The sequence below is a fragment of the Brachypodium distachyon genome, chromosome 4, assembly GCF_000005505.3.
Source record: "Brachypodium distachyon strain Bd21 chromosome 4, Brachypodium_distachyon_v3.0, whole genome shotgun sequence".
Taxonomy (NCBI): Eukaryota; Viridiplantae; Streptophyta; class Magnoliopsida; order Poales; family Poaceae; genus Brachypodium; species Brachypodium distachyon.
This window is the reverse complement of record NC_016134.3, coordinates 9,193,989-9,216,871: the sequence shown is the minus strand read 5'-3', so window position 1 is coordinate 9,216,871 and position 22,883 is coordinate 9,193,989. Positions and strand designations below refer to the sequence as shown.

Here is a 22,883-nt window from a genome sequence, read left to right as displayed (position 1 = left end):
ACAAGATTGTAACGTGAGATTTACAACAGAAGTAAAGACAAGGCACGACAGGTGCCTTTGGCCATAATCTGGTGATCGTCGTGTTCTTGTGCGTCTTCATGTGATTGATCTTTGGGCAAACCCAACATTTGATATTAGAGCGAGGTCAAGATTTGAAGACGCGCTTGCCCCGGGGAGGCGATTTGCTAGCGCCTCGGGGCGGGCAATCAGCGGCGGAGCGGTGTCCACGGATAAGAGTGGGCAAACGGTGGCAGTGCGCGAAGAGGTGTTCAGCGGATTGAATCGGGCAATCGGTGGCTGTGAAGTGGAGCGACGTTCAGAGAATCAAATACGACTATCGTCGCAGTGGACCGATCTCCTAGTAACGGGAGATCATCCTGGTCGTCGAAAGTACTCGACATCGGGTCAAGCTGTGTATGTACGTCCAAGTCAGCATCTGCGAGTCGTGGTTGTGTCTAAGTGCTCGTCTGTGTTGAACTCTGTTGCAGCGGAAGTGCGTCATGGTCGAAGGGCTATCCGATGAGGTGTATTGCTGAGGGCGAAGACGTGCATGCAGACAAGGTGGCGGGTGTCATCTGTGTGTCTCGACGAGAAGACGGAAGCTCAAGCGTATAGTGGGGCGGTAACCAGTGAAGGTGAGTCTTCAATGAGGACATGTCTCTACGTGGAGCTATGGGTTTAGCTAGCATGTATTGCGCTAGGTGTGGATGGTGTAGTCCATATGGAAGCTAGCGTGACTGAGAGTCTGGATCATACGTTGAGTGAGTCGACAAGTCGTGAAGCTGCGGTGAGTCAAGATCAGGGGGGCACGGAAGACGGAGTCAAGATTAAGGGGAGATTGTTAGGAATTAATCTTGTCCAAGTCCGAATAGCAGTAGGTTTGGGTTTTGGCAAGCGCTGCCATGTGTGAGTTTAGGTGAGTTTGAATTGGACACTAGTCCGTGTAGGTTTGGTCATGGTCTCCGACTAGGATTAGTACTTGTGTGCGTATAAATATGCAGGTAGTCAGCCTAGGTTGAGATCAAGTTTGTAACACAAGATTGTAACGTGAAATTTACAACAGAAATAAAGACAAGACACGACAGGTGTCTTTGGCCATAATCCGGTGATCGTCGTGTTCTTGTGCGTCTTCGTCTTCGTGTGATTGATTTTTGGGCAAATCCAACAGTCCTTCTATCGATTGCCTGTCCGCAGGTGCACTGCTGTAGGGCGGATAGCCTGGACGATGCCTTTTTGGGCCTCGGCGGGCGCCGCCATGGGTAAAATCGGGCGCCTCTTCTTCCTCAGTATTCTGGCGAAGGAAAAAAATAGAGAAAGAAATTGCCGACGTTTTCTTCCTAGCGATTTTACCCACGTCGCAAGAATAGCTCTTAATTACATCCAGCTATCTGGATTTCAGAAGCTTTCATTCCTTGCTGCATTAGGACTACGTGAGACGATTTCCAGCAATATCTCCTCGGTGGATCACCCTTTAGTTTTTTCCAGTACCTCAGTGATTGATTGATGGGGAAATATAGGAACCGGATGTTCATGGCTGTCACAAAAAAGAAACCATCGTGTCTCTTGGATGCTATCTAATGCTTATCTATATATACTCCAACAGATGGCAGCTTTACAGTAATTAGGTTGTAGTTATCATCGATCCCCATGGACCATGGTATCAGGTATGAACCGGTAAATTAACTCGCCAAAATTTTGATGAACACAAAACCGAACATGCATGCACGAAACAAATTTGTTGCATCCTGGAAGAGTCCCCAGTCCAATCTAGAGTTTGCATCCTCAGATGTCTATCGACATATATATACTGCTATGACGCACTTGACAACTTGGTACGTCTACCACAATTTTAGCCTGCCGAGCACACTAAACTGCAACTGTGTTCTAGACTTTGTAGTTGACCCCTCATACAGAACTGTTGCATATTCAGCAACCCGTTGTAAGCCTGTAACCTTAACTAAAAGTATATGTTTTGCTTACAGCATTACAACCGTAGTATTATTTTTCTTTGAGATACAGCTCATGTTGTAAGTTTACTAATCGATTCCTGTGCAAGGCTCGATATTTTCGGTGGAATAGTACTCCCTCCGTTTCGGTATACAGGGCTGTTCTCCCAATTCACCGTAACCAAGGAATACGATTACAGGAGACGAGCCAATCGAACGAAAAAAACGGCCGGCACCAGCGTAGCCTCGATTAGCGGTAATTGTGGCCTGATTGATTGGACCCGTATGTATTAACTGCGCATGCGAGCGTTTTATCAGCAAATGGGCTGGTGGCAGGAGGAGAGAGGCCGCTTGTTTAATCGGGAATTAAATGGTGTCTTTTCCTCACCCAATCAACAGCCAGACGGCTCGGGCTTCGCATGTGGAATCAGCAAAACGGCCCAGTATTCTAAAAATAGGTAAAATTGGAGAACAGCCCTCTATACAGAAATGGAGGGAGTACTAAATTGCAATAATGGTATTAATTACTTTTGCGAGGTAAATGCACCGTCAGTCTATTAACTTGGCACGCATGTGCAGATTAGTCATCGTACTTGCAAAATGCTAAATTCGAGTGTTACAACTTGGCACATATGAGCGCGCGAGGTCAAAACTACGAATTCGTGTATTTCGACGCTGACGTGAACGAAAACAATTCGATTTATTTAGAAAGGACACTCAAAATTAATATGTAAGGGGGTAAATTGCAAAATTGCGACGAAATTTTTTTCTTCCTCCTCCAAATCCCTCACACGAGGCCATCCTAGGCCGAGGCGGCCGACCTCCTGCGAACGTACATCCCCTCCACGACCCGCGCACCGGCAACCGAACTGTTCGGCGGCAGACTGGGAGACGGTGTTGGTCGAGTCGGCGAGCGCGCTTGCGACCAGCAAACGTTGCGGCAGCCTCAACATCGTTCTAAACGGCTTTAATGGCGAACGTGCAGGTGTTCTCCGACAGCGCGAGCAGCGTGACCTGCGGCTGCCCAGGGCTCTGCAGCAGTGCAGCGGCACGGCGGATTCCTTCACGGCATTGATGGCGTGGTGCCTCCGCCGGCCTACATGGTAGCATCTAATTTTAACTGAGGAGTAGATTGTGTGGCAGCAGTATGGCAAGAATGGATGCATGCAAGGAAATTCAGGGTTATGGGGTCGATGGTGAGAGCATAAAAGAAGGAGGGGGCTATTTGCAAGATTTAATGGCCTGGCTTGGTACACTTAGTCAGCTGTACGTATTTTTTACGGCAGGTGCTCAAACGTGTCAAGTTGTAACACTTGTTTTTAGCAGTTTTCATGTACAATGACCAATCTGCACATCCGTGCCAAGTTGATATACCAGCGGTGCATTTACCTCTACTTTTGCTAAATGTGAACACTATCTTTGCCAAATGTGAACAATATTTCTTGATTAAAGTGCACAAATTTTCTCGACGTACCGTTTAGTTTTACAACAGCGGTGAACATGTTTTGTGACGACGATGTGAACAATTTTGGTGAAGCTTTGGAATATTTCAAAAAAGAATTGTCGTTTTACGGTTGAAATTAAGAACTCATTGGGATAAACACGGTGGTTCAAACAAATCATATTTGGGACACTTACGAAACCAAGCTTTCTCCCGTACGCATAGGCATAACCCATAGACACACAGCTCATCGGCCGGCTGAAAAAGAAGAATGAGCCCATCCAAGCATGTGAGCCTTGTGGGTCTCGGATATTAAACGACTCGAAGGGCTTAAAAGGACATCCAGAGTTCCTGCACCTCTTCTGGCCACTACATTCAGTCGTGAAGAACCAAGTCAGATTGAGGTTCTACTGCTGCGGCTCCCACAGACCTGTCCCGCCGGAGGTTCCGCCTCGATCGTCTGCCGGTACTGGCGTGACACCATCGACGATGAGTGTGAAGAAGGGCCTGTGGAGCCGTGCAAAGACGCTCCTTGCTGGTTAAGGCTTCGGTTATGTTCTTGCTGTCACAAGGAAGCCTCCATCTTTAGCACCGTCGTCAAACAACTAAGATATAGACACAAGTTCTGAATGTATTCACATATATAGTTTCTGTCTACTACTATTCCTCTTGCTGCAAACCTACCACCTCGCCATTGCCACCTACGGTTCCTACATCTAGCTATTTAGCTCTAATTTGCTGGGTTCACATCTGGTTTGGGACGATATGGAAACATTTCACGTCTGGTTTAGGACGATATGGTAACATTTCAGCAATACACATTCAAGGAAGAGACGCATTTCCTCTGTCCATGTACCAAATGTAACAAAGGTTACTGTGTTGTCCTTTGTTTTCCTCCAGTACCTCACGGATTGATGGGAAATGTTGGACTCTAGATCATCTATGTTCATCACGATTAGGAAAAGCTAACACTCATCGTGTCTTTCCGGTGCTAGCCAATGCAATTTATATATATTCACGGGAAGTGATGATCTTAATGTTTACTACATCGGTAGACTGTGTACAAACTTACACAAAAGATGATTTGCTATCGTCCAATTGGTATGAAAAGCACACAACCAAACCAGCATGTGAAAGGACGTTCTTGCTACACCATTGGCATGAAAGCATGAGAAAGGTGCCATAACAATCCAATAAATGTAGTTAGTCTCTGCCATGTTTCAATCTTGCCGCTTGGCCATCAAAAGGGGTTCTTAATCTCGTCGTCTCACACCAATTAAAGGTGATCATGCTATAATCCAATTGGTATGAACAAGCACAATTGCCGTGCTTTGGGATGAACACAAAGCCCCAATATCATTAACAAGCGCGAGTCATGTGTTCAACTGACCGAGTCTTAACTATGAGGATGTTACTAATTAACTTGATCCAAATCCCCTCCACTGGTGATGCCTTCAGCACCTTCTGAAAGGTGCGTAGAGGACACCACTGGCGGGTCTACACGGTGACTGCTCACCGCCGCTGGCTACGGGTTCTGTACCAGTGGCGGTGGTTTTGAACCGCCACCACTACAGGTTCTGTACCAGAAGGCCTTCTCACTCAGCTGCATTAATTCTTGCTAAATAATTTCATGTTTCTTGTCCATTTTTACCTCGAACAAATGGGCATGCCAAAAGTCATTCCACATGTTTTTGATAACTTGTTTATGATGAGCTTAACGAGCGCCCGTGAGTAATTACCAAACCGAGCGGAACCTTACTTTGAGATCGTTAACGATAACGAGCTTAATGATCGATCCGAACCCTTATTGAACCGAGTACTTAACCAACTGAGTCGTTGGCTCATAGCCAGGGTACTGAGCTCCATCTTGAGGCTCTTGGAGTATTGGACAAGCTAATTGTATTGTTGAAATGAGAAACTAACATTATATATATTAGATTTGTCGTTAAAGATATTTTATTGTTTGTAACTTTTTTTTCTGCGTTTTCATTATGAATGGAAACATCGAAATTAGTATTAGGACACCCGCAATGTGCTACAAAGGTTGTCCATACGCGAAAAAGATGGTTCTTAAGGATAGTTTTATACATCGTGAAGGTCGTCCAACAAAAAAGCTTAAGGGCAACCCATAAACTTGAAAACGCAGTAGGGATAATAAAACTCTTTGCAAAAAGAAAAGGAGAACGTAGGGATAACATATAAGGATAAATGTAATTAAAACAGTGTACGTGGAGCCGGGGCAACAAGGACTACTTGTGTGGCACAGACAGACACAGATTTATTTTAGGTTTGTTGTTGCGATGATATACTGCTAGTATATAATTTCCAACATTTATTTACTGCAACAATTAATTACTACTAATAAGTAGTTTTTCTGTTGCAGTAAAATGAAGGGTTACTATATACTAGTAGTCCTATATATATCGCAGGGCAACCACATTAATTTAAGAGAGCACGCAGACTAGGCCGTTGAGGAGAGTGAGACTGCCGTCACCGCCGCAGTAAGCCCTGCCTACTCCACAGTAGCCGTGCACGCTGCAGCAGTAGCCGTTGCTGCAAGGCTTGGCGGAGCTGCAACGCTGGTCGTAGCAGGCGCCGCTGAGGCAGCCCTGGTCGCCATTGATGCTGCAGTAGTTCCCGCCGAGGCCGCACTTCTTGTCCTTGCCCCTGCAGCAGAGGTTGCTAGGGCACAGCTTCCCGCCTTCGCAGGAGTGGTCGTCGCGGCAAGGCCCGTTCCGGCAGCCGCTGCCGCAGTAGTCCTGTCCGAAGCCGCAGTAGCCGTAGACGCTGCAGCACTGGTTGTTGGGGCACGGAGAAGTCTCGCTGCAGCGGTTGTTGGTGAAGCAGGCGCCGCTCTGGCACCCGGAGCCGCAGTAGTTGCCGCCCAGGCCGCAGAAGCCGTCGCCGCTGCAGCAGTGGTTGTCGCCGCAGACGGTGTTGTTGGCCTCTCTGCCGCACTGCTTGGGGCATGGCACGCCCAGATTGATGTCCACGGCGCCGTGTACTGTTAACGGCGCCAGCGCCGCAGCAGCAAGCAGCGTACTGAGGACGACGACCTGCTGAAGCTTCGTTGTCGTCATGGCCATCTAGCTCTAGCTGCTTAACTTGCTATGCTGTGTATATAGTGCGTGTGATCTGTGATGGATGATGGAAATGTAGGGCAGTCTTGAGCCCTGTATATAGGGACTTGTTCTCCAGTATAGTACATCTCGAGTGTAAAATGATCGAGTGCTTTAGATTTTTTGGAACCAAATTAAACAGAGTGGACTCCAAATTAAACCGAGTGATGTGATCTGTAATATTTTACACAAGATCTGATACGATATGACCATCTGTCGGCCTAGCAAGCTACTCCAACTTGGCCAAGTATATCCGTCGAAAACCACCTCTACGGTGCAAACTGTGAAAACTCCATCGAAAAGGTTCGATTTTTTTTGATAAAAATTACATATGTTAGAAAAAGTGATGTTTTATATATGTGTAAATTTTCAAGTCCAAACTCAATGGCGTTTGTTAGCAGCGAAATAAACAAATTCTGCATGAATAGTGATCTTACAGTTTTTGACACTATTCATATAGATGCTATGCTATTTAGCTAGGGAAATCACCGAGAGCTAGCTACGTGGGATCAGGAGGGTCAGCGTACTCTGTAGAGCGCATATAAATTTGCAAATGTGACATCTACCTAGGTTTGACTTCTCGATATATACAAGAAACTAGCTCGTCCATGCAGGGCACGAGGGCTCCAAGTTAGTATTTTCATTAGACAAAATATCTTATGCGATATGGCGCCATCCCGTCTTTTTTAGCATGGGCCTGCATGCATGGCGCTGGCATGGCGATACCTGGGAGGACCATTAAGCCATATTTCTAATAAGGAAAAAAAGATAAAAATTTAGAGGCAACCTTGTTTAAACTGGCCTCACGACAACATGATTCTTCTATATCACCTACTATACGTCTATACCACAAACAAATTGGTTGGGACCAAACAAACCAACAGGAACATGGGATCAACACAAAGCACGGTACTCCAAGACAGTTTATTTTTTCAAACTATATGAGCAGCGGAAATTGTATAAGTAAACAATACTCGTGAAGGTACTTATGATAGCATGCATGGGGATATATTTTTCACTGGTGAAAGTTTCAAATGTTTGAGAAATATCAAAAATACGTTTTCATGTAGCGAGTTAACTATGAAACTGAAATTAATTTAATGGAAGTATGGTACGGTACCACTCCACAGTTCAATAGTACAAGAGATGGATTAACTACGATATTTAATTAGAATCGATTTCTTATTTTGGGTGTGGTAGATCGAGGAAGTCATTGCCTGCAGTTGCGGGTGAGATAATCTAGATTGAGAATTTATTAGGCGCAAATCTCCACATGCAAAAGTGGCCTGCATAGTTTGACTTTCGAAACAAAAATTAAAATGTCAAAAGTGCTCGAGGTTATGATTCGTGCACCGACGACATGTAGGCTGTGAAACCATAGCGTATTACTAGCATGCATGCATGACCCGAACAACCATATATTTTTTGCGGGTAATTCATCGAACCATAACCTCGAGCTCGGCTTGAAAGGTCGTTCAGCATGGGCTTTCAAGGAAAAGACAGCCACCCCCCCTCCCCCCCTTTATTGCGTCGACTAACTAAGCTGAAATGTCCGTGCGTTGCAACGGAACAACAAAATAAAATGATATACTCAAACAAATGCATCCAAAACATCCTCTTTTTGTTCTTCTTTGACATCCAACAAACATCCCTTTTACAAAGATTTTAATCTTTCTAAAGACTTTGTTTGTATACTCTACTCACTCAGACATACAACAATATCTTTCTTTCTGAAAATTATATAGTATCACTTCAAAAAACATTGGTACTGAATTCGGCTTGGCAAACAATAACAAGAGATAACAGCTAGCAGAGAGGATTATATACTGGTGCAAAATTATTGTTGGGTGCCATTTACTGAATGTTCTTCAATCACACGTCAAATTCTTTACTTCTAATTTCTTGAACAGATGCAACTTCCTAGGTCCAAGTCTTCGTGCGCACCGAAGCAGCACCCTATTCGCCACGACGATTTGGACTTGGACGCTGCTGTACTCCGGCCGGCCAGTGCCGCAGCTTCTCCTGCCATCCGCCGCCGCTGTACTCCGCGGCTGGCCCCTGCTGCAGCTTTTCCTGCCGCGGGACGCAGCTTAACTCCGGCCAGCCACCGCCGCAGCCTCTCCTGCGCCCAGCGCCGCTCCATCTCAGGCTGGTCAGCGATGCAGCTTCTCCGGTCAGCCACCGCCGCTTAGCAAGACCTCTAATACCGGAATCAAAATGGGATTTGGAAAACCGTCGCACCGCGCTCACGCGCCGCCTCCAAACCCCGACACGCATCTCGCGCCAAGGCACCTCCGGCGCTGCGGTGCGTCCGCACCGAGCCGGCATCAGAGCAGATGTAGAGAGGAGAAGAAAGGAGAGAAAGCAACACGGTGGCGAAGCCATGGGGTGGGGCGGCGGCGGGTGCAGCGAGATCCAGCAGGGGAGTTGCTTCCGCGCTGTCACCTCAAGCCACCGCGCACCCGCCTGGAGTGCCGTCCGCCAAGCCCCGCTGCCAGACGGGCTTTGCGTGGCTCTGACCGCCGGCGGCGGTGAGGGGAAGAGCAAGGGAGGGGAAGGGGAAGTTGCCGGCGCCTGGCGGCCTGGGTGTGCCGCCCGAGCCGCCCAAGGCAGCCGACGCGGGGCGCGCGGGGGCAGAGAGTTTTTTTTTATTGAAGAGGTACGATAGCGAACGAGGGAAGCTGAAACGGTGGGTTTGACGAACGACGAAAAAAAAAGTGAAAGGAACGGTTCGTATTTTTTAGATAGGTATAGAAAATCTTTTATCTGTTGTTTCATAAAAGGAAATTATTTGATCTCTGAGCAAAGTTGATGGGAAGGAGAAAAACCATCTGTTTCCTGTTGGTGGTTCTGAGTCACTATCCGCACATAATTGAGCTCATTTTGTCTTGAACAATTTCTGCAGGTGTATGGACCCGAAGCGACTATGACCGGAATCCGCAAACAAGCAACTGTGTGCATCATGGCTGCAGCATAAATCAGAATGTAGGCGCTTTGTAGTCAGCGTACTCGCCGCACTGGTCCTCCTAGAAGGCGGCGGCAGCCGTCAGTGCCAGAGCGCCCAGCAGGAGAACCACCATCTTCATCTTGTGAACGAATGTTACGGGGAGGCGGAAGGCCGTGGCGGCTGCGAGGAGATGGAGGGAGGCTGCAGCGGCTGCCGGGAGGAGGGAGCCCACGACGCGAGGATTGGGACAGCGACGGAGAGCGCGTGGGCATGGAGATCGGAGGAGGGAATGCGGTGGCTAAGAAACCCAGCGCAGGCGGATAGCAAAAACTGGATCGGGACGAAGGAAAAGGAGGCCAAGGCAGACGGCAGAGGTCACCGAGTGACGTGGTTATGACTAGCCACGTACTTGACTCGAGTATACCCGTCACGGCCGAGTTGGGGCCCCACAAGAAAGCCTACTACGACTTCAAAAGTCCATATGCCTAATTTTGCGACTCAAGATAAGAAAGCTTAATTAGAGTATACCTCTTTATTATAACCGACTTGAACTCTACCTAAGACCTGGCCTTCTGCATATATAAAGGATCAGGAGAGGGAGCCAAGATCAATCCAATCTAGCATAGAAGCCGTCTAGACGCATTTGCCAGATCGAATCTGTGCATCTAGCCCCCGTGGCTTCCTTGTAATCGACTCATCAATACAATCCAGACAAGCAGGACGTAGGGATATTACCTTCCGAAGACCCCAAACCTGAGTAAATCGTATCCCCTGTGTTCTTGTTATCCGACGAAATCGCCAACACATACACTCGAAACTTTCCTAGATACAAGTCCACCAATATGGACATTTCGTTACCGAGCACCTGGTCGGAAGCACGTGCGCATTCTCTGGACACTACTACAGAAATGCTTATTAGTGTCGGTCGAAAAAGTGCAGCTGCACGTCTTAACCGTTGGGTTTTTATTTACCATGTACGTTCAGTTATAATATTAGTGTTTGGCTTGAGTTGTTTTTTTGTGAGCCAAATATGAATATGTTGAAGACGTGGGAAAGTGGCTAGCAATCTCTCATCCAACGAAAGTATGAATATTTCTTCACTCGCTATTGTTCTTAATCTCCCAATACATTTTTTTATTTTTATGGCAGTTAGCCTGTGGGCCGAACCAAATATGAACTCTCGTTCTAATATATCTCTAGGGTGGCCGGCCCATTTTGTAATATCCATCGTGCAGTCCATACGACGACCCAAGGCCCGTACACGGCCCAATGAACAGAACTACTGCAATGCATCCAAGGAATCTTCTGATCGACCCAAATTAACGAAGACGACATTCTTGGCCTAGCGAGTGGCATCTGATCCAGGATGTTCTTATTATATATCTGCCTCCATGGCAGTATACTGATCCGTACAACACTCCTCCTGGCTGCAGCTTCCGACGCGAGAGACCTAGTTAACACTCCTCCTGGCTGCAGCTTCCGACGCGAGAGACCTAGTTTTCAGAGCTGGGATAGTATTTTCTTTTCTTTGTACATCGTGTGACATGCATGGAGCGCTAGATCTAGAGGGCACGCACGTATGATCATGCAGGCGATTCTCTCAAATATAATTAAATTACAATTTGGCTGGACAATGTCTGGAGTATATATAGCTTATGTTCTTGGGTATATATATCTTAAGTATGATATTTATGTTTCATGTGTGCTAGTATCTAGCTAGTGTCAAGCCAAAATGTTTTGCGCAGGACAAAAAGGTGTCAAGCCAAAATAAATGCAACGTATGTACTTGGTTTGCCTTGAGATTGGTACATTTATTTTGCAATAATTAAAATACCCTTGGATACGTCCATTTCTCGGATACAAATAAATTGATAATTTCTACTGTCACATTTTTTGTTTGTAGAATAATTTGAGTATATAGATACAATGAATTGAATTTTATAATAAACGTGTTTTCACTTTCTCATATTTAATAAATGACACAAAAATATGTATACGAACATCATGTTATGCTTTCATGAGTAAAAAATTTCATATTTGCCACTGAAAATTTGCCCATATGTCCATATGCCACTCAGAATTTCACTGTTCCAAATATGCCACTCAAATTTTGCATGGAGTACAAATATGCCACTACCGTTAGTTTGACCGCTGGTAGACCGTTAAGTCAATTGTCAGTTTTTTTGTATTGACCGAAATACCCATATGATGAGTTGTGAGCACGTATGCTGAAATTATGATGAGTTTTAGTATACTCCTTCCTTTTTTAATATATGGCGTATAATTTTTTTAATTGTTTTCTGAATTATAAACCGCGCACAGTTGCAGGCGTGGATAAAAGCCATGCATGCTGCATGCAGCTTCCTTTGGTGGTCGCATGCAGGTCCTTTTTTGCTAATTGCACAGGGCATCAAATTTTCCATGGCTGCATGCGGTTCCAGCCCACGACATGCGGCAGTTAACATGCGGGAGCCTGCAGTACTTGCGTTAATATTCGCAAAAATGTTTTACCACCTTATACAAAAAAGGGAGGGATTATTATTGTGTTGAGTCTATTATGAATTTTGTGATGTTAAGTAAAATCAAGGATAGTGCTGCTGAAAAATCAGCATATTACCTGGGGGCAAAATTGTCTTTTTATCTCTTACTTAACGGTCAACTAGCAGTCAACTAACGGTAGTGGCATATTTGTAGCCTGTAAAAATTTGAGTGGCATATTTGGAACAGACAAATTTTGAGTGGCATTTAAGCATATGGACAAATTTTCAGTGGCAAATATGGAATTATCTCGTAAAAATTTCATCGACAACCGGATTTTCTTTCTAGAAACTTAATTTCATGAACGCGTTTCTTTTAATAGTGTGTGCACGAATTTCACAAACAAAAACTTATGTAGGCATTTTTTAACATAGCTAAAAAAATATAAAAAAAATCAAGATGAGTCGGTTTCTACTATTTTACCAAAGTGCACATTTTGTTGCGATTAGGATTCAAAAAGAGATTAAGACATAAATCTATTGAAACTTTGGGGCCTCTAAGCACATGAGAGCGGGATGTCAATAGCACGACCTTGGAGAGTTTGGGTCCTCCACATAAGTCATACTAATGAAAAATTAAATTGAATAGATCTCCGATGATATGTTTTTGTGTCACACATCGTACATTTTTTCGGTCAGATCAACTTAATCTTCCGATGCGTAACATTATTTTAAAAACGGAAGCATTAACACACTGACACATAAACCCATGGTAATATGTATATTGCAACGATCACGACGAAGTAGTATATTACAACAGGGGCCGGCCGGCCGGTACATCGTTCCTGGCAGCAGAACGCGCTGGATTAATTTACCAAGATTAAGACTAAAGTTGTGGCAACGATGTATTCCATATTGCCACAGAGTACTACTTCTCTCTGCAATATTCCCATACCTGCACTACAGCACAGTTTCTTTTTCTGCTGCATTGACCGGCATGTCCTATTGCAAGCCCGAGAATTATTAACTAAGTACAACAAACATGGCAAGACACGCACTTGCCAATTACCACAAGTAGTGATAAAGGGAAGGGAAACCTTATGCACGTCCTGCACATATGCCACGATTATTTATCCGTCGTTGCAATACTAGCTAGCTCCCATGGCACGGCCAATTAGCTACTCCATGTTAGCTTCTCCAGGAAGGAGAAGCACGGAGGAGTTACTCATCATAGCATCGACATCGTCGAACAAGCCGCCGGACTTATAGCAGCCTCCGTTCTGGCAGCCTCTCCCACAATAGTTCCCGCCAAGGCCACACTTCCCGTCCGCCCCACAGCAGTAATCATTGGTACACCCCTTCCCGCCGGCCTGCTTGCCGCATGGCTTCTCAGCGCTGCAAGCTCCACTCTGACAGTTTCCGCCACAGAACTCGGAGCCGAGGCCGCAGTAGCCCCACTGGCTACAACACATGTTGTTGGCACATACCTTGCCGCTGGCCTGCTCGCCACATTTCATGTCGGCCCGGCACGGCCCGCTCTGGCAGCCGTCGCCGCAGTACTCCTGGCCGAAGCCGCAGTAGCCGTGCTTGCTGCAGCAGTGGTTGTTGGGGCAGGTGGCGCCGTTGGCCTGGGTGCCGCAGCGCTTGCTGTTGTAGCAGGCGCCGCTCTGGCAGCCCTTGTCGCAGTAGGCGGCGCCGAGCCCGCAGTAGCCCCACTGGCTGCAGCAGAGGTTGTTGGGGCACTCCATGCCGGCGCCCTGCTCGCCGCACTGCTGGGCGTTTGTGGTGGTGGTGGCGAAGGTGAAGGTGAGGAGGACGAAGGCGCTGAGCAGCAGGGTACCCTTGGTGTTCATCGTCTTCTTCATTTTTTTTTTTTGCTAGCTAGCTTTGTTGGTGTAGTGATGGACTGGGATGTGGTGGTTGTGTGGAGTGTAATTGGTGAGGAGCTAGCCCCTTTATATAGGGGTCTGTCAACTCTTCTTCAATCACGTTAATTTCATCGTTTAGTCGTTCAATGGCCATGCAAGATGTCAGTACGTGAGATAGACTTGATTTGTGATAAAATAACTAATTTGCATGCATGTGATGCGTGATCTATTTATATATGTTAAAGAATATGCATGCATTGCAAGGTTTATCTTGGTGACACGCAGCCTGATTCATTGCGGTATGAAGGGGGGTTCCCACAGCCTCGAGGCGCCCCTCGATCGAATTTTGCCATACTGGATGTTAAGTATTGCTAAATTTGAACAAAACATATTTGTGCTTGTGCACACACAGACAGACGACTCCCGTCTCTTGTGCATGCATGTATAAATTAGCTTTGTAGGACAAATGATAATAAGCTTTACATTCTATGCTTGATAAAGCAAAGCTCATATGGACGAGAAACTATCCATGTGCATGTAGTGCATGTAGGTACGGAGTTCACAACTGTTAATGCAGATCACCTACATATGATTCAGTGCCACGTCGGGATCTGTTGCCCTGCATGTGCATGCATGCACATGTATGCATGCAAGCACGACGTGTGCGATTTTCCGTACGTATAGCCATCCATGCACTCCACGTGTCGATGGCGCTACCAGTGAAGAAATTACGCCCATGCGATATAGTCAATGCTTATGCATGGGACCGATGTACTGTCGATCGTACGTCCATGCAATCGGGAGCGTACGTCCATGCAATCGGGATCTTGTCGGGGCGCGTCGTGTTCCACGAGCCGTGGACACGTATACTATATAAGATAGCGCGCACTGCGCACATAACATAAGAACGAGTGAATCGAAAGCTAAATTAATCCCACTGACCACCAAAGAAATTTACAGGCTCGCTCGGGGTACAACATCATTGCCAATACGTCTCAATATCTGCGCAATGCACAAATATTATATTCAGCGCCCAGCCCTCCTGCCACCTACCTGCCGCCCTGTAAAGGCTCCGCACCATTCTGTACCTCGAGCAGTAGTAATCGCGTCCGGCCGGCTCTGGAACGGTGTGATTAGCACCAATCTCCTCGTGGGGGATCGGACGGTACGTACCCAACCCCTGGTGCAATGGCTCCATCGAGCTACCGGACTTTTTCCTTTAGCTTTTTTTTTAAGTAACATGTAACTTTATTCAAACTCGAGAAACGTTACAGGTACAATGCATTTGATCATGGAATTTAGAAACTACGAAATAATTCTTATCGTTAAGAATTATAATGAAATCTCTCAAAAACATATTCTCCGTAGTATCATTCTTTGCAACATGAAATACTGCCAACGCTTTAAGATGAAAACGGCAATCAGACTGAAGCGACAACATAGCCACTCGTATTCCTGCACGAACTTGACTACCTTTAGAGATTTCATAAAGCCCCTTGAGTCGCTCGATCATCCAAAAAGATGAGAAGCCATGAGCGTTGAACGTACTTGGGCCGGGGATAATCCCCTAAAGATACAAGTCGTCGAACCGCAAGATCTTCACTAGAACGTCTAAGAAGGATTCCAAAATTACGAAAGATAAAACCAAGAAAAGCACTATGACACACTGACAAAAACTCAAGAGATACGTATAAACGGATTTGCGAATATACAAACCCAAAATTTGTAAGATTGGGTGCACTGAACCTACGGTGACTAAAACTCTACGGCTCCGCAGTAACGTCCGTTGAGGCAACCCCACAACAAAGCAAGAACCAGAGAACCTTTCTTCGAGATAACATCATAACATTCGCCATTGTGTTGCCAATTAAAACCAAACAATTGACATGAGCGAACAATTCCGGATACTCTTAGGAGTAATTGAGGTTCCCCACCTCGCAGCGCCAAGGTGGCACAAAACCAAAATCACACCGTGAAGGATGTTTAGTTTGTACTGATTTGAGACTGCACGTGGGTCGGATCGATTGGGCCGACGCAATGACCCAACTTTTTAGAGATGCTCGAAGATAGTCTAGTCCTGGGCCTGATGACCTCACTTAAATCGGTTCGTGTCATGCTGAACGGCCCATATCGATCTGTTCGTAAGGCCATAACGTCTCACACGACTGAACGGCCCAAGAAATGTTGAATCAACGTACGATGCATGGATAGAGGTTTCAAAACTGGGCCGGCATGCCTGACAAAAAGGACCCAAAATATCAAATATTCTTTCAGCATCATTGACCACGTGCATACGCCGTCCCTACGTTTCGCATGGATAATGCATTCTCGCCAAACCCATCCAAAAACAAAAGTACTACTCAAAACTTGATCACTTATCACGGGACAAAGAGCACAAGATTCTCGATCACATGAGGAAGATAATAAGGAAGATATTGTATATATTTCCAGGCATGTGTGAAGTACGTGGATGGATATTCCAAGGCGCACGTGGCATGCACAAAAAAACATCTTACGTACGCGTGTAAGAAAGACTTAATTATATATAGTATATTAATAAAATATGTTATACTCCCTCCATTTTATAATACACCTCATATAGATTTATGCACTTGGACTAAGACAGATCTCGTTTCTAGTGCCCGATCACTCATATTAGAGTACAACATTATATGAACAGATCAATATTGTACATAAAATCTCATTTAAGGCTGCTAGTAATTAGGTCAATTAATATACACACATCTCAATGGCATAGACATACAAAAATATTGAATAAAAACATAGCACGTACTAATGCTTATCTTTTCACCACAAAAAGTATTTAACTTTTAGAAAACATATATAAACAAATGGATACTTACAGCGAAATCGAGATATCATAAAAGAATCAGCATAGCTTAAGAGGCAATATGATAAAATTAATTATGTAATCTTTGTCCATAACCATTGGATGGAGAGTTCGGATTATGGGTTTTGAGCAATAATTCTAGTGAAACTTAGATATACGATACACGTTTAATCTGCGTGAGGGCATATCCATCCTTAATATTGTTGATCAAATAGCCTAATAACCCTAGCTTGGTGAAATTTGCATTTTAAATTGTTGCAATTAATGTAAATTTAACCCAATGAACCTTCATACACCCTATTGAAAAAATAATTTTAAAAGCCATTGAACAACTTTAGCAATCGGTCTTTGCGAAATACAAATGACGTCAAATGCGGGATTTGACCCTTGGGTGCTCAAGTTGCAACCATCTTCACTAACCATCGATATAAAGTTTAAGTTTGGTTTTCTTTTGTTGTTTTGTTTTTTACATCCACCGAGACCTATCCCATCCCGTTGAAGAAAACATATGAACGGAAATACCAAGTGATTGGCTTACATATGAGCTATTTGCGGCATATATACACATATGACTGTCATTTCCTTAGAGATAATGCCCCAGAATGACCATACTTGCATGATGCATGCTCACGTGCCCGACCTCGCTAGTAGCAGAGCACCAGAGCAGTCCATGCATTTCACGTGTCATTCAGAAAACAATTCATACATACTCCCGCAGATTCTAAATTGTTGTCGAAATATTTCATGTATCTAAACGTTTTTTAAGAATAGATACATTCATATTTAGACAAATTTTAGTCAAAAATTTAGGATCAGATAGAGTAGATCAATAATGTCACAAGCCTCAAAATAAGATCTGTCATCGGAAGCAGAGCTCAAGATATCCCCAGACGTACACCAAACGGGCACTCCGAGCAATTTCTCACTAGAACCCACATGTCCCACGCTCCACCGCATGCAGCACCCACTAATTAGCGATCCCCTTAACCACAATACCACGGATGGCAAAAAGAAAGGGAAATCAATCGTGGCAATGCATGATATACTACAATAAATTATTCGTTATTTTGGAATACTCATTATTAGGTCAAAATTATTCTGCAAGGAGAGTTGGAGTTCATCATCTTGTCTTTGGAGCCAGGGCCAGTGTTGTTGCACAGCTCTGGTTGGTGTATGATCAGATATATTTCCCCACTAACTAATATCACAATATCGTAGATTATATCCATGCTAATATATGTGTATTGCAACGATATTCTGGCGTAATACATTACAAACTCCGGTACATCCTGAGAACAGAACATACCGACTACCATGAAATCTAAATTTGTGGCAACAATAGCTATAGCTATATTACCACACACTACCTCCCCCTTGCAACATTTGGCAGTAACCTAATATTGCAAGCTAGAGAGTTATTAAGCACTACCGCAAACGGCAGTGTGCCAAAGGGAAGCTAGGGAAACTACGTGGCAATGAATCTACTGCGTGCCACGGATTTATTTGTCGCTGCAATACTCATGAACCCTTCGGAATTACTCGGTGGTGGAGTTGTTCATGATAAAGGCGATGGCATCCAAGCCAGAGGAGCAGCTGCCGCTCTGGCAGCCTGTACCACAGTAGTCCCCGCCGAGGCCGCAATGCCCGTACTGGCTGCAACAATAGTTGTTGGTGCAAACCCTGCCGCCGCCCTGCCTGCCGCACTGCTTGGAGCCGCTGCAGGCGCCGCTCTGGCAGTTCTCACCGCAGAACTCGGAGCCTAGGCCGCAGTATCCGTACTGGCTGCAGCAGAGGTTGTTGGCGCACAGCTTGCCGCCGGCCTGGCTGCCGCACTTGATGTTAGCGCGGCAGGGGCCGCTCTGGCAGCCGTCGCCGCAGTACTCCTGGCCGAAGCCGCAGTGGCCGTACTGGCTGCAGCAGTGGTTGTTGGGGCAGATGGCGCCGTTGGCCTGCGTGCCGCAGCGCTTGCTGGTGTAGCAGGCGCCGTTCTGGCAGCCGTTGCCGCAGTAGTCACCGCCGAGGCCGCAGTACCCGTGCTGGCTGCAGCAGAGGTTGTTGGGGCACTCCATACCCTCGCCCTGCTCGCCGCAGCGCTGCGCGTTCGCCCCCGCCACGGCGAAGGCTAGGACAACAAGCGTGAGGACCTTGGTTTTCATCATCTTATCCTGTTGCTTCTTCTTTCTTTTGCTAGCTAGCTTCTGTAAGTAGTAGTTGTGTGTGGAGTACAATGTGATGATAACCCGTTTAAATAGGGCTTAATCTACCTTCAGTTCTCGGTGACACCTCACCCTGCATGCAGATGTGGTTAACGATTGAGATTAATTAACTGGGATGTCCACAGTACATGCATGTGATCACGTTAATCACATACTCTCCTATTGTGTATGGATTGAGGTAATGAAAACTTAGACCCTGGCATGCGAGGCTCTTGTGATCTACGTCTATGATTCTACCTGCTTCCGATACGAGATCTTGTCTTGAAAGTGGTGGCACATTGATGCATGGACAATATGCTTTTCTATTTTCTCATGACATGTATTATCTCTCATCATATATTTTTGGTTTACTCTACCTTCAGTTCAGTGACACCTCACCCTGCATGCGCATGTGGTTAACACGATTGAGATTAATTAACTGGGAGATGCACAGTGCATATGCATGTGATCACGTTAATCACGTACTTTACCATTGCGTTTTTGGATGGATCGAGGTAATGAAAACTTAGACCCCTGGCATGTGAGGCGCGGCTCTTGTGCTCTACGTCCATGATTCTACCTGCTTCCGATGCGAGATCTTGTCTTGAGATTGGTGGTATATTGATGCATGAATAATACTCATAAGAATAATGCGGAATAAGCAATATGAGTTGTACGCATGCACACGAGGATGCAAATTTCAATTATCCTAGCCGGAAGAGCGAGGGCATCCCAACTAGGCTTACCTCTTGCAAGGCAACCTTTTGGATCGAGGTAATGAAAACTAGGCTTACCTCGCGACCATCACTGATGTAAGGCTGGACGGGGACGGGCAGACCCCCGTCTGTTCATAAGTGACGGTCGGGGCACGACCGACGTGATGTTGTTCATCACTAACGGTCGCGCCCGACCCGTTACTGATGAGCCGTGAGATATAGACCGATTTGTAGTAGTGTGTGTTCTACGTCAATGATTCTACCTGCTTCCTGTGTGAGATTTTGACTTGAGAGTGGCGGCATTGATGAATAATATTCCCTATGTTTTTCTATGTTCTCATCACATGCATTTATGATCTCATCATTTTTGGTTTCAAAAACACACACATATATGTAGAGTAAATTTAACAGAACCACACTTTTTGTGGCAGTGGTTTCACAAAACCACAGTTGTTGCTAACAGTCTCACAAAACCACAACTCTTGGGGCAGGGAGTCTCAAAAAACCCTAATCTCAATTATTAGGCGGCTTGATGGTGTTTTTGATGACCCGGGCCCACAAGTCAGTTGCCACGTCAGCCTTCCCGACCCGTCTCCAATGCCACCTGGGTCCACAAGTCAGTTGTCACGTCAGCTTTCCCTATCCGTCTCCAATGCCACGGCCCACAAGTCAGTTGCCACGTCAGCCTCCTCGACCCGTCTCCAATGCCACGTTGTGGGCCCGGGGCGTCAAAAACATCATCAAGCCGCCTAATCATCGAGTTTAGGGTTTTTTGAGACTCTCTGCCCCAAGAGTTGTGGTTTTGTGAGAATGTTAGTAACAACTGTGATTTTGTGAGACCACTGCCACAAAAGTGTGGTTCTGTGAAATTTACTCATATATGTACAACGTTATCTGATGATATTTTCAAAACTCGGAATAGTGCGGAATACACAATATGAGTTGTATGCATGCACATGGAGGTTGCAAATTTAAATTATCCTAGCCGGAAGAGCTTAAGGGCATAACAGCTAGGGCTCTTGCAAGGTAACCTTTTTCAGTTTAGACCCACGTGACATACTCTTTTCTTCTAATTTCACTTCTCTCCTCGCATTCTTTGTCCTTGTAAAACTTCTGAAAAAACATCACTCTAACTTTTTGCTCCACCTTGGCTCAAAACATATAAGTAACAACCCTTACCTCAGATGGCATGATAGAGAGATGGGCTGAGAACGCGTGTTATCAATTTTGAAAGCTCATGCAGTGCTTGAGATGCATGTGTACATTGGCTTACGGCTAGCTCTGTACGTATAAGAGTTTACTATTATATGTGTAGTCCAACTCATTGTTACCACTGCGTGGCAAGCATCAAATAAGGATCTTTTGCTGTGCTTCCGTGATATGCGGATCTAGTCTGGAGAGTCCCGCTATGCATTATCTCTTGTATAAATTAGCACGCACGTGAAACTATATAGCCAGGGCATGCACGTGTGCGATCAGTGAAAATGCATGTCGCACAATGGATCAAGTAACAGAAAAGTAACGCACACACAACGTACGGTTTCATCTAAACCCGGCCAATTGCTAATGTGTTTTCTAATTCGATGTGATTTAACTCTAGTTTCACTCCTATCATGTTTCACCACTGTGAAAGTTAGCTTACTGAGACTCGAATGAAATATTGATTGATGAATTTTCAAAAAGAATTAGTGAAACTGGTGTGAAATTCTAGTTTATTAACATTTATTTCGGTTTCACTATTTTTTTGTTCAGTTTCACTAAAAACTCTTAGCAATTTAGGAAGGGGCCTTTGTGTTCATTCATCTTATTATACCCTTTTTCTTCTTTCTTTGCTAGATAGATTGTCTAAGTAGTGGTTGTGTGTGGACTGTATGTAATATTGTAATGTGATGGTTAACACGTTTAAATTGGTGTTGATCTTCCTTCCATGTGTCCTATGTTTTTAGACCTTTCTACCTCGACCGCCACTGCCCATCTCCAAGGATTCTTTGACGGCTGCTGCTGCTGCTGCTCTGTTTTTAGACTCTGCTGTTGCTGCTCTGTTTTTAGACGCTGATGTTGTTGCTTGACTGTGTACGTTGATTGAAACTGATTTTTCATGTGTCCTATGGATTTGTTATCTTCTCTAGAATCTGCCAATCGTCGGGCCAGGCTCGGCTTTAGAATAGGTGGTCGGGCTTTTACAAGCACAGCCCAAAACCATTTTATTGCATCTGAACTCCTCGTATATGTAAGGTACTATATCGTCGCAATACATACATTACAAGCAGAGGTACACCCTGACAATAGAAAGTACTGACTAGTTTCGCTAAAAAAAACAAACAAGAAGACTAGTGAGGTTGTGGCAACAATAGTACATCCTGCAGTAGTAGAGGTACCGGCCTATAGCTAGCTAGCTACATTGCCACATACCAGCAACTTCTCCTCCGGCTGCAATATTTTCTCGTGTCTGCTACAGAAAAGGATGAGCATGTAACATTGCAAGCTGGAGAATTATTAAGAGGACCAAAGGGAAGGGGAAACCAAGTAACTCTAATGAAAACCTTGGAATGAAATTACTGGGTGGTGGAGTTGGTCATGATGAAGGCGATGGTGCCGTCCAAGCCAGTCTTGTAGCAGCTCCCGCTCTGGCAGCCTTGACCACAGTAGTTCATGCCGAGGCCACACGACCCGTACTGGCTACAGCAGTAGTCGCTGCCGCAAGCCTGGTTGCCGTTCTGCTTGCCGCACAGCTTCTCGGCGCTGCAGGCGCCACTCTGGCAGCCGTCGCCGCAGTACTCGGAGCCGAGGCCACAGTACCCATGCTGGCTGCAGCAGAGGTTGTTGGGACACAGCTTGCCTGCAGCGAGCTGGCCGCACTTGATGTCGTCGCGGCAGGGCGCGCCCTGGCAGCCGGCGCCGCAGTACTCGGAGCCGTAGCCGCAGTTGCCCCACCGGCTGCAGCAGTGGTTGTTGGGGCAGCTGGCGCCGTTGCCCTGGGCGCCGCACCGCTTGCTGGTGTAGCAGGCGCCGCTTTGGCACCCGTTGCTGCAGTATTCGATGCCGAGGCCGCAGTTCCCGTACTGGTTGCAGCAAAGGTTGTTGGGGCACTCCATGCCGTTGCCTTGCTTGCCGCACTTCTGCGCCTGCGCCGCCGCTGCGGCCAGGGCGAGGATCGCGACGCCGAGAGCGAGGGCCTTCGTGTTCATCATCTTGCTGTTCTAGATCTGTTCCTTATGCTTTGTTTGCTAGCTAGCCTAGCTTGTCTATTTATAGTTGTTTTGTGTGGAGTATATATAATGTCATGATATCACGTTTGAGTAAGGGGTTAATCCTGCATGCAT

At 45.7% G+C, this 22,883-nt stretch overlaps 4 protein-coding genes across 5 annotated transcripts; all 4 read right to left on the bottom strand.

Annotated features, from left to right (window-relative positions):
- Window positions 1-5,831: 5,831 nt before the first annotated feature.
- Window positions 5,832-6,568, bottom strand: LOC100837290 (lectin). Its single transcript, XM_003575611.3, has one exon. The coding sequence runs from the start codon at window positions 6,471-6,473 to the stop codon at window positions 5,832-5,834; it is 642 nt and encodes a 213-aa protein (XP_003575659.3). The 5' UTR covers window positions 6,474-6,568.
- Window positions 6,569-12,685: 6,117 nt separating this feature from the next.
- Window positions 12,686-13,964, bottom strand: LOC100836985 (agglutinin isolectin 3). Its single transcript, XM_003575610.4, has one exon. The coding sequence runs from the start codon at window positions 13,793-13,795 to the stop codon at window positions 13,109-13,111; it is 687 nt and encodes a 228-aa protein (XP_003575658.2). The 5' UTR covers window positions 13,796-13,964; the 3' UTR covers window positions 12,686-13,108.
- A 3,900-nt stretch (window positions 13,965-17,864) lies between these two features.
- LOC100836672 (agglutinin isolectin 3) lies at window positions 17,865-18,863 on the bottom strand. The gene has a single exon (XM_010239089.3). It carries the CDS (start codon window positions 18,806-18,808, stop codon window positions 18,185-18,187), a length of 624 nt encoding a protein of 207 aa, XP_010237391.1. The 5' UTR covers window positions 18,809-18,863; the 3' UTR covers window positions 17,865-18,184.
- Window positions 18,864-21,718: 2,855 nt separating this feature from the next.
- Window positions 21,719-22,811, bottom strand: LOC104584429 (agglutinin isolectin 3). 2 transcript variants are annotated; one of them, XM_010239088.3, is made up of 2 exons: window positions 22,104-22,811; window positions 21,719-22,012 (listed from the first exon to the last, which is right to left on the bottom strand). In XM_010239088.3, the coding sequence occupies exon 1, from the start codon at window positions 22,749-22,751 to the stop codon at window positions 22,116-22,118; it is 636 nt and encodes a 211-aa protein (XP_010237390.1). In that variant the 5' UTR covers window positions 22,752-22,811; the 3' UTR covers window positions 21,719-22,012; window positions 22,104-22,115. The 2 variants fall into 2 exon arrangements, with proteins under 2 accessions (XP_010237390.1, XP_010237389.1); XM_010239087.2 differs by having other exon boundaries at window positions 21,719-22,009.
- Between the last annotated feature and the right edge of the window lie 72 nt (window positions 22,812-22,883).